Source organism: Peromyscus maniculatus, chromosome 4, assembly GCF_049852395.1.
Source record: "Peromyscus maniculatus bairdii isolate BWxNUB_F1_BW_parent chromosome 4, HU_Pman_BW_mat_3.1, whole genome shotgun sequence".
In the NCBI taxonomy this organism is placed as follows: Eukaryota; Metazoa; Chordata; class Mammalia; order Rodentia; family Cricetidae; genus Peromyscus; species Peromyscus maniculatus.
In genome coordinates this window covers 132,773,124-132,784,562 of record NC_134855.1, presented here as the reverse complement: position 1 = coordinate 132,784,562, position 11,439 = coordinate 132,773,124, and the positions used below count along the sequence as shown (strand labels likewise).

The 11,439-nt window shown below is 43.2% G+C and overlaps 1 protein-coding gene across 1 annotated transcript; it reads right to left on the bottom strand.

Annotated features, from left to right (window-relative positions):
* Window positions 1-413: 413 nt before the first annotated feature.
* LOC143273038 (BPI fold-containing family A member 3-like) lies at window positions 414-6,666 on the bottom strand. The gene is made up of 3 exons (XM_076570916.1): window positions 6,353-6,666; window positions 3,800-3,950; window positions 414-2,721 (listed from the first exon to the last, which is right to left on the bottom strand). The coding sequence occupies exons 1-3, from the start codon at window positions 6,477-6,479 to the stop codon at window positions 2,667-2,669; spliced, it is 333 nt and encodes a 110-aa protein (XP_076427031.1). The 5' UTR covers window positions 6,480-6,666; the 3' UTR covers window positions 414-2,666.
* Window positions 6,667-11,439: the final 4,773 nt, after the last annotated feature.

Below are 11,439 nucleotides of genomic sequence, written 5' to 3'. Positions count from 1 at the left end.
CTATGTTACCCATTGCCAATAGGCTAAAGGCAACTGAGCCATTCCCTTCCTTAACGAGCCATACTGTACATTGGAGTCTTTGTAAGATAGTATCCCAAAAGCAACTGGAACTTGAGTTTATAAATTTATAATTTTCAAAGCCATTTGAGATGTATATAACTACTGAATTAAATTTATCATGCCCAATAGAATGAAAGATTAACTAACTGTGGTAGCTACTTTTGTTGTCAGGGTCTCCACTGTGCTAGCTGTAGTAAGCAATTATGAAATGGTAATCACAGAAACCATAGCAGTGGTATGCACCATTGCTATAACAGCAACAGCGGCAGCACCAATGTCAGATTCTCTTCTGGATTGTGTGGACATCCACTGGCATGGATACAACTCCAGTAACACGAACCACCAAAGCCCATTTTTCTTGATCCCAGCATGACTTTAGCTGGCAGGTCTTCTGGAGAATCCAATCTCATGGCTACAGTTCCTAGGCTTACATTAATGCTTGCCAAAGCTGGCCATATTGGGCTCTCAATCTCCATTGGCATCAGAAGGGTAGATTTTTTCATGAAGACCCATTAGGTCTCTGTCATGTTGGGGTTCAGCAGCAGCCACAGGGCACGTTCAGTGCTCAGGAATCCAAAGAGGAACCTCATTGTCTTGAGGAAAGTCATAAATAGAACCCTGGGGCCACACCAACACTAGATTGGGTGTCCTCCACGTGCTAGTAGAAAGATCCTTCCATTGCTCCAGAGGGTGATTTGTAACAGGAGCCCTCTAGTGCTTATCTGCATCAGATCCTCCAGAAGAATCCACCAATAAACTCCAGCAGAATCCACCGATAAAAAAAGTTTGAAATATATAAAATAAGTGAAAGAATAGAATGTGGAGAGGAATGATGAGTCCCTAGTTCTCCCTTTTTTTAACTTAATAAAATGTTAGTTTGTTTAATATTTCAATTTTGCTTTTATTTTTCCTTATTTTTATTGTTTAAAATTAATTAATTAATTTATTTTTCTATTATCAGCTTGATAGAGTGTGTATTCTTAATTGTGAGATGTTTCATTGAGGCTTGCTCAGGAATTGAGTAAAACCGAAATTTATTATAAGCCACAGTCGTCCTAGGGACATCCATGCTATATATATAGCCTCCATGGTTCTGTGGGTTGTAGTCTGATTCTTCTTTATCTTATATCTAGAATCCACTTATGAGTGAGTACATAACATGACTGTCTTTCTGGGTTTGGGTTACCTCACTCAGGATGATTTTTTCTAGTTCCATCCATTTGCCTGCAAATTTCATGCTTTCATTATTTTTCTCTGCTGAATACTACTCCATTGTGTATAAGTACAACATTTTTTTCATCCATTCTTCAGTTGACGGGCATCTAGGTTGTTTCCAGGTTCTGGCTATTACAAATAGTGCTGCTATGAACATAGCTGAGCATGTATCTTTATGGTATGAATCAGCATTCCTTGTGTATATGCCCAAGAGTGGGATGGCTGGGTCTTGAGGTAGTTCAATTCCTAATTTTCTGAGTAACTGCCATACTGATTTCCACAGTGGTTGTACAAGCTTGCATTCCCACCAACAGTGGAGGAGTGTTCCCTTTGCTCCACATCCTCTCCAACATTGACTGTCATTGGTGTTTATGATCGTAGCCATTCTGACAGGTGTAAGGTGGTATCTCAGAGTCGTTTTGATTTGCATTTCTCTGATGATTAAGGATGTTGAGCATTCCTTTAAATGTTTTTCAGCCATTTGTAATTCTTGTTTTGTGAATTCTCTGTTTAGCTCTTTAGCCCATTTTTTAATTGGACTGTTCAGTATTTTGATGTCTAGTTTCTTGTGTTCTTTATGTACTGTGGAGATCAATCCTCTGTCAGATGTGGGGTTGGTGAAGAACTTTTCCCATTCTGTAGGCTGTCTTTTTGTCTTATTGACTGTGTTTTTCACCCTGCAAAAGCTTCTCAATTTCGAGAGGTCCCATTTATTAATTGTTGTGCTCAGGGTCTGTGCTGTTGGTGTTTTATTTAGGAAATGGTCTCCGGTGCCAATGTGTTCAAGAGTACTTCCTACTTTCTTTTCTATTAAGTTTAGTGTAACTGGATTTATGTTGAGTTCTTTGATCCACTTGGATTCGAGTTTTGTGCATGGGGACAGATATGGATCTATTTGTAATCTTTTACATATTGACATCCAGTTATGCCAGCACCATTTGTTGAAGATACTTTCTTTTTTCCATTGTATAGGTTTGGCTCCTTTGTCAAAACCAAGGTGTTCATATGTGCATGGATTAATGTCAGGGTCTTCAATTCGATTCCATTGGTCCATATGTCAGTTTTTATACCAGTACCAAACTGTTTTTATTACTATAGCTCTATAGTAGAGTTTGAGGTCAGGGATGATGATGCCTCCAAAGGTTGCTTTATCGTATAGGATTCTTTTAGATATCCTGGGTCTTTTGCTTTTTCATATGAGGTTGAGTATTTTTCTTTCCAAGTCTGTGAAGAATTTTGTTGGGATTTTGATGGGGATCGCATTGAATCTGTGAATTGAGAGACTGTTCAGAGAAATGCCCCAAATCACAATAAAGGGACATCTCTGCCCAACTCATGGACAGAGTAGGCAGTTCTGAAGTGACATCACAAGGTTTGTGCAGGCACCAGAATCAAATACTAGAAGGAGATGCCACAGAGAGTAAGATGAAGCCACTCTGCACCACCCTGGAACAAGAACAAAAGATGTGAGAACACTGGCTGTCACATCAGCAGTGGGAGGCTGTCTTCCCTGGACAGTGACGGGACTGACTTGGCCTGGTCTCAATGCATCCACTCATTTCCACAGTGCCCAGGATGGATACACCACAGAGGGGGCATCTATAGATGTGTGGTCTTGTCTGACACCCAGTCCTGACCCCTCCTCACCCTTAATCCAAGTGACATAAACTCACAGACACACAGAGGCATTCACAACCAGGAGCATCTTCAGCTCCACACCTTTGCCCTTGGAAGACAGGTCAGCTTGCAAGTCCAGGACTCTGAGTTCACTGACCTGCATCCTGCCCCAAATTCTAAGTGCCCTCATGGCATTCCTCTTTGTGTCACATGTGCCTCTCAGCTTTTCACTTGTCCTCACTACATCCGCTTAGGAATTTGAACCTCTACCTTCTCAGGTGCAGTGGACTACTGAGGGTGGGAAATATTGAGCCTCAGGGCCAGAACTTGAACCAGGGACTCTGTGACTCAAAACTCCATGAATCCACTGCTTGACACCTAGGGCTGTAACTTCCAGTTTCCTGTCCCTTGAAGGAACTTGGACTTATCCTCCTGGCTGTATTTGGAGAAGAAAAGCCTCATTCTACGAGAAAGACTTTAGGTATCAAGGTGTAGGTGGAGATGAGGACAAGTGGAACTTTCATGTTGAGCCTTGAGTGGAGATTCAAGTGTCTGGTTGCAGTCCCGGTCTCGTTTGATAACCCAGGTGTTTATCCAGGCTCTGTTCTGTGTCTGTTTTACAGGTGAGTTTAGAATGGCCAAGCCATTTCCCCAAAGTTGGAGGCAAAGGTGAGCTTTAAGTGCAGACATTCTGCTTCTGAGCTGTTATTGCTAATTGCCCTGATGTGCCATCTCCCCAAACAGCTCCTGACAGTGGCCTCAAGCTTGCTCTCATCTTGGGTTTTGTGTCTTGCCTTCCTTGAGTCTGAATGCCTTCCTTGTTCAGAAGCCTTGTTCTCTGTTTTGTCCTCTGACCCAGAGGTCTGTAGAGTGCCCCCAGAGTCTGGAGAGGGATTCAGGGTCTCACCTGATCTCTTGCTGCTGCTGGAAGTTCATGCCACCAATCAGCCAGCCCACCATCCCTGGGGCTGCCATTCCTGAGACATTCAGACGGTCCAGGAGCCGCATGCTCTGAATCCGGCCTTCAGCATTGTGCTTCAGGAGGCCCTGCGCAATAACTGGAAATGGAGAAGGGATGATGATGTTTATATTGCTGTGTAAGAGTTGGGTATGGAGAAAACAGGCCTGGTGTGAGCCCAGGATATCTTTCTATTGAGCACTTATGCCTCCAAGTCTCCCACAGAGAAGAAATGGACCCATTTTAAGAAGTAGAAGCTGTGGCTGAAGATCTCTCCCAGTTGTACCAAAAAACACCAGCTAGGATTATAATAAGAAAATCACTTACTCTGCAGCAAAAACTATACATTTTCGAGGGATTAACTTGAGAAACTATGCATAAAACTTTCATAGGATTTTATGGGGCATAGAGTAAAATCTGATTAATAAACTAAACCTATGGACAGTGTCTCCCATTGTGAAAGTATTTCTTTCTTCTAAATATACAGGCAGATTCAATGTGGGTATGATCAGATGTCCAGATGAAGGCTGAGAGAGGAACTCAACACACTTGAAAATTCATGTGGAAGAATAAAAAGTTTGTCAGAAAAAGCAGTGTTCCACAAAGACACAATAACTAAAGTGTTATGTTACAGAGACAGGTCTGTAAGCAGGTGGAATTCAAAGAGAAGTCCTTGTGTTGGGAATTTGGCCATTTAGTTGATGGTCTAGGAAACCAACTCATGTGAGCAGAAATGGTGCTGGCTCTTCACTTTCCATGCACAGATGCACACAGAAATAAATGTCCACCATGTGGATTAACACTCTCAGCATGGAAGGTAAAACTAGGACACTGTTGGAAGAGACAGCTAGATTAATTCTGGGATATGATGAGATCTTAAGACTCCAAAGACAAACTATATAATGAGATATTGGTGAATTTGAAATTATTCCTGTTCAGCAAAGTCAATAGGTATAACACAAATCTTAAAAAGTCTACAAATAGATGCCATTTGGGAGGAATATTGCCCATCTTCTGCTCTATCTGCAGATTCAGTCAACCATGGATTGGAAATATTTGGAAAAAATTACTTGTGTTCTGAACATGCCCAGTGTTTCTTCTTGCCATTATTCACTGAATGAGCCATAATAGTTATTTACATGTCATTTGCATTGTCTAAAGTCTTATGAGTAATATAGAGATGGTTTCAAGTATGAGGAAGAATTTGCATCAGGTCTGTGCAAACACTGCACCATTTTATGTAAAAGGTTTGAGCATCCAAAGATTCTAGGATCCAAGGGGGAACCCGGAACCAATCCCCGTGGGTACCTAGGGACAGCTGTATTTGATATAGTACCTTCAAGGTAGTAAATACATTTAAATGAAGTCATAGGGTTGGCCCTAATCTTATAGGACTGGTATCTTTGGAAGAGGAAGACATCAGGTATATCCTTCTCTGAAAGGCTATGAGAAGGTTCTGTCCGTAAGCCAGCAAGAGAGATCCCTCCCCAGACGCCATACCTGTTGGCACCTTAAACTTGAACTTCCAGCTGCCAGAACTATGTAAACAAAAATAGCCATCTGTTGTTTGGCTCCACTGCCACCACCCCAGCCCCACCCCACCTATGGCATCTTGCTTTGGCAACACTGTCTGGTTGATAGTGGTGGATACCTTCCAGTGGTGGGGAGAATGGCAGACAGATATGTTCTCTTACAACTGGAGTGAGTGTACACCAGCACAGCCATTTAGAGAGGACTCCAACCGTTTAAATTAAATAGCGCGTACATCTGTTCTGGATCTATCTATCCAGGAGGAGTTCTCCCACATGTTCTAGTAGGGACCTGTCCAAGGATACTCATCTCAGTGTTGCTTCCAGCAATGGGAAGATACAGACAGTTTAGGTGACAGTCCTGAGGGAGCGCCAATTAGATGGAGGTAATGAAATGTAGGGGCTTCTCTGCAGCACCCAATGCAACTGAGATGCCAGGAGTAGAGCGGGGAGAGAAAAGCAGAGCAAGCGATGAGCCAGGGCCATACAAAGTAAAACATCTCCTGCAAAGGACACAGATGTCGTTTGTTGTTTTGGGACAGAGTTTCACAATATAAGACCAGGCTGGCCTCAAACTCAGAGATTTACCCATTTCTGACTCCCAAGTGCTGGGATTAAAGACATGCACCACCATGCCCAGCCCGATACAGACACAGATACACATACTAAGTACATGGTAGTTCCTGACAAGGTCTGTAAGGGAATGGGAATGAGGATAAAGGAGAAAGAGAAAATGGCATAAAACAAGAGACTGTATGCTACAAATTGGAAAAATTTAACTCAGTCTCTATACTTAAGATCCAAGGGAAAAATAAATAAGCAAGTAAATAAATAACTAAACAAATCAATAATAAGTAAATGAATCAATTAGCTGAGAGGCTGGCCCAAGGTGGTTCAGCAGTCAGTGGTGGGGCCCAGGCTGTGCCCTCTCCACACTCTACGGACAGCAGGGCATGCCCAGGGGTAAGCTCACTTCTTGCTAAGGTGGACCTTCCATCCTTGTGGGCTGTGGTCAGTCCAGGCCAAGGCTGCTTGAGCAGGGCCGAGGGCAAGGCTAGCAACCCCAGGAGGAGGACCAGGAACCTCCAGAGTGGATGCATCTCAGGAGCTGGCACCTGAGCCTGCAGGTGTTAGTGAGGGTCCAGCAGGGCCCAGGCAGCTGGCTGTGAGTATGGCCACCCAGATGGGTGGGCTTGCGGCTTTCTTCAGGCGGGTGGCTCCACGGCTGCCCCCAGCATGCTGTGGGAGGTGTTGCAAATGGCTCTGGCAGCTGCACCCAGGGCTGGCTCACATGGCTAGCAGATGCCAGAGGCCAGGGCTGCAGAGGCAAGCCTGGTTGCTTGGAGACGCTCACCAGAGCTACTGTTGGGTCATCCAGCAGGAGTCCTCTCCCTGGTCCTGGCACAAGCTTCATGTTGATGATGCTTTAGTGAGTGAGGATAACCAGCCCAGCATTGTCCAATTGCAATAGAACTTTCTTATTTTTTTTATTTTGGGGGGAAGGGGGTCTCCAGAATTTATTCATGTCCTAGCTGCAAGGCTGTATCCCCTGAACCCCATCTCCTCAGCTATCTCCCCCTGTAACATGCCCTGTTCTACTCTGTTTCTGTGCTTTCTACTTTTTTATTTTTTATTTTTATTTTTATTTTTTTATTTTTATTTTTTTTTTGGTTTTTCGAGACAGGGTTTCTCTGCGTAGCTTTGTGCCTTCCCTGGAACTCACTTGGTAGCCCAGGCTGGCCTCGAACTCACAGAGATCCACCTGGCTCTGCCTCCCGAGTGCTGGGATTAAAGGCGTGCACCACCACTGCCCAGCTGCTTTCTACTTTTTTAGATCCTACTTTCAAGTGGGCTCACACAGCATTTGTCTTTCAACACCTGGCTTGTCACACATAGTAGAATAGTCTCCTGGTTTATTCACGTCATCATAAATGGTGGCACTTTCTTCTTTGTGAGGGCTTAATAATCTTCCATTCACCCACTGATAAACACTGAAGTCAGTGTGAGCACTGCCTCAGTGAACATAGGAGGACAGGTGTTTCTCTGATGTGGATTTTTATTTCCCCTATAGACCCAGAAATCGGATTGCTAGATCATAGATAGTTATTTAATTTCTTTGAGGTTTTATTGCTTTCCATATGACCAATTTACATTCCCATCAGCAATACAAATGGGATCACTTAATGTTCTCTCCAACATTTGACATCTCTCAACTTTGTTTTTTAAAACCTAATTTTTTGTTTATTCTGAGTATTTCTTATACAGCATATTTTGATCGTATCTACCCTTCCCTCTCTTCCAGCTTCCTCCAGGCCCTATAACACATCTCCCTTCAGTTAGGGCTGCCCATATGCACAAGAGTGTGGGACCATCCACTAGACCATGGGTAACCTACCAACAGCCACATACCCAAAGCAAAAGGACTCTCCCTCTTAGAAGCCATCAGTTATCTGGGCTAAGGACAGGTCCTTGTGAACCCCTCCACTCACTGCGCTGGCCTTTTGGCTGATTTGGTCTTTGTGCAGGTGAGCAAGCTGCTGTGAACTCATGAGCACAATGGCCATGCTGTGTCCAGAAGACTGCATTTCATGGCATTCCTCCTCATCTTCTGGCTCTTACATCCTTTCCCCCTTTTGCAATGTTCTCAGCCTAGGGGGAGGGTGGACATGGAGGCCTCACTTCAAGATGACCATACACAGTGACTTTCAGCACTTCAACAAGCTGTAAGTCTCCGTGTTAACCGCTGCCCACTGCAAAGGGCTTCTCTGAATGAGGCGAAGAGTATTACTAATCTACGGGTGTAAACAAATGTTTAGAAGGCAGTTTGAGAATATGTCTATTTAGCAAAAACAATAGTAACATGTTTCCCTAGGATCTATGGCTACCTCAGCTATGGGCTTTTGGCAAGGTTTACAGTTGTAGGTGTGAATTACCTCCTGTGGACAGGTATCAAATCCATTCAGAAAGTGATTAGTTCTTTCCATAACAGTCATATTGTTATTGCACCAGGAGGCACATCTTGCCTGATGCATTGATACTGTAGCCTGAAGGGCCCAGTACTGGACACTATCATTGCTGTACACCCCCACCCAGATAACTAACTGCCACATAGCACTTCCAGTACTTTTTTTTTTTTCGGTTTTTCGAGTCAGGGTTTCTCTGTGTAGCTTTGTGCCTTTCCTGGGACTCACTTGGTAGCCCAGGCTGGCCTCGAACTCACCGAGATCCGCCTGGCTCTGCCTCCCGAGTGCTGGGATTAAAGGCGTGCGCCACCACCGCCCGGCTCTAGCACTTCCAGTACTTTTAAAGCTAGGCAACTGGAAAAAAGTTTCTTGATCATCTCCAGATTGATCTATGTCCTACAACCAAGTGCACAATGTCTTCGAGCTTTAGGTAAGCATAGAAAGGGTTGGGTGTCATCATGGTGCCTTCATATATGGATTATTGCACTTTGTTCTTATTTTCTCCTCCCTCCTTCCCACTGCTCTGCTCCATGCCTCCTGCCATTGCTTCCTGCTTTCTTAGCTCCTGTATTCCATTGCTCCTTATATTCCTCACTTTTCTTAAGATAGCTTTCTCTGCTTCCATGATCTTTCTAGTTTTGTAATCCTCCACACATACATTGACACACACATGTAATTTTATATCTAGTTCTACACATAAGAGAAAGCATGTGATATTTGTCTTTTTAAGTCCGATTATTTCACTTAACATAATAATTTCTAGTTCCATCTATTTTCATACAAATGTCATGATTCCATTCTTCTTTACAACTGCTTACACTTCAGTTGTAGCATGTAACACATTTTTTTTTTTTATCCATTCATCTGGTGACAGACCTCTAAGCTGGTTCTATTTTTTTTTGACTATTGTGAGTAGGGCAGCTATAAACACAAATATGCAAGATTATCTGTTGTATGTTGACTTAGTGTTATTCAGGTAGTGAGTGTTATTCAGGTAGTGGTATAGCTGACTCATTTGGTAGGTCTTTTTTTCTTTTTTGAGGAAAGTTTATACTGATTTCCATAGTGGCTGCTTCTTATAGTCAGTGTTCTATTGCTTGAAGAGATACCATGACCAAGGCAACTTATGAAAGAAAGCATTTTACTGGGGCTGGCTTGCAGTTTCAGAGGTTTAGTCCATTATCATCAAGGTGGGAAGCATGGCAGCACACAGACAGACATGGTGCTGAAGAGGCAGCTGAGAGTTCTACGTCCAGATCTGAAGGTAGCAGGAAGGTGGAGGCACTGGGCCTGGCTTGGACTTTTGAAACCTCAAAGCCCACCCCCAGTGACACACTTCCTCCAACAAGGCCATACCTCCTAATCCTTTTTAAGTAGCACCACTCCCTGATGACTAAGAATTCAAACATATGAACCTAGGGGGCCATTCTTATTCAAAGCACCATGCTGCCCTAGTTTACATCTCACTATGAATGTATCACTTCATCTCTTCCTCACAGTCCATGCACTGTTGTCATTGTGTTCTCAGTGGTAACCATTCTCTGTGGGGTGATAAGGAATCTCAGCCCAGTTTTGATTTATGAGATGACTCTAGATGTTGAACACGTTTCCTAGCGCACATTAGCTGTTCGCATTTCTTCTTTTGAGAATCATCTTTTCAATTCATTAGTTCATCTATTGATGGGAATTTTTTGTTTGTTTTTTTGTTTTGTTTTCCAAGATAGGGTTTCTCTGTGTAGCCTTGGCTGTCCTGGAGTTCATTCTGTGGGCCAGGTTGGCTTCAAACTCAGAGATCCACCTGCCACCACCACCTGATGATTGGATTTTTTTTGATGTTCAATTTTTGCAGTTCTTTGCAAATCCTAGATATTAATTCACCATCTGGTATATAGTGATTTTTCTCCCCAGCTCCAAGGGTTGTGTTTTTGCTCTGATGATGGTTTCCTTTGCTGTGTGAAAGCTTTTTAATTATACATGATCCTATTTTCCAATTATTGGGATTATTTCCTGTGCTATCAGTGTGCTGTTCAGTAAGTCCATATCTATGAATATATTTTGAAATGCCTTCCCTGTGTTTTTCTCTATTCGCTTCAAAGTTTTGGGTCTTATATTAAGGTATTTGATCAATTTTTAAATAATATTTTTGCAGGGTGAAAGATAGGGATCTAGTTTCATTCTTTTTTTTTTTTTTTTTGAGACATGATCTTTCTATTATGTATCCCTGGCTGTCCTGGAACTCACTGATCCTGTAGACCAGGCTGGCCTTGAACTCACAGAGATCCACCCATCTCTGCTTCCCAAGTGATGGGATTAAAGGCGTGCGCCGCCACCGCCTGGCTTACTTTCATTCTTCTACATGTGGCAATCCATCTTCCTCAACATTTGTTAACCATTTGTTAAAGAGGCTTAGGTCATACTTTCTTGAAGGCATGATGAACATTAATCTGGACCAACACACATACTTTCCTGAAAGAATTTACTAATGAGATTAAGTGCCAATGACATTTTGAGTGACTAACTGAACAGATGAGAAGATGTCCCTGGTACTCAGTTTAAGACACAGTGGCAAGACACTTAAGACAGACAAAAGGAGTGGGGTTTGTTGCTGCTTCTGTTTTCCGAGGTCTCAGTCCCTGACTGGTTGGCCTGATTGCTTTGGAAACTACAGTGGGGTACTCTATTATGGGGGAGCACATGGCAGAGTAAAGTGTTTACCAGATGGCAGCCAGGAAGCAAGGACAGCTGCTCATCCTCGTAACAAACCCCTTTATTTCACTGTTCTATTGCTATGAAGAGACGCCATAACCAAGGCAACTCTTAGGAAAAAAAGCATTTACTTGGAGGGTTGCTTACAGTTTCACAGGTTTAGTCCATTTTCATCATGGTGGAGAGTATGGCAGTATGCAGACAGGTGGAGGAGCAGTAGCTGAGAGCTTTACATCCTGATCCATAGGCAGAGGGAGAGAGAGAGAGACCCTGGGCTTGGCATGGGCTTTTGAAATGTAAAAGCCCACCCCAGTGACACCCTTCCTCCAACAAAGCCACACTCCCTAATCCTTTTAATTCTTTCAAATAGTGCCATTCCACAGTGACTGAG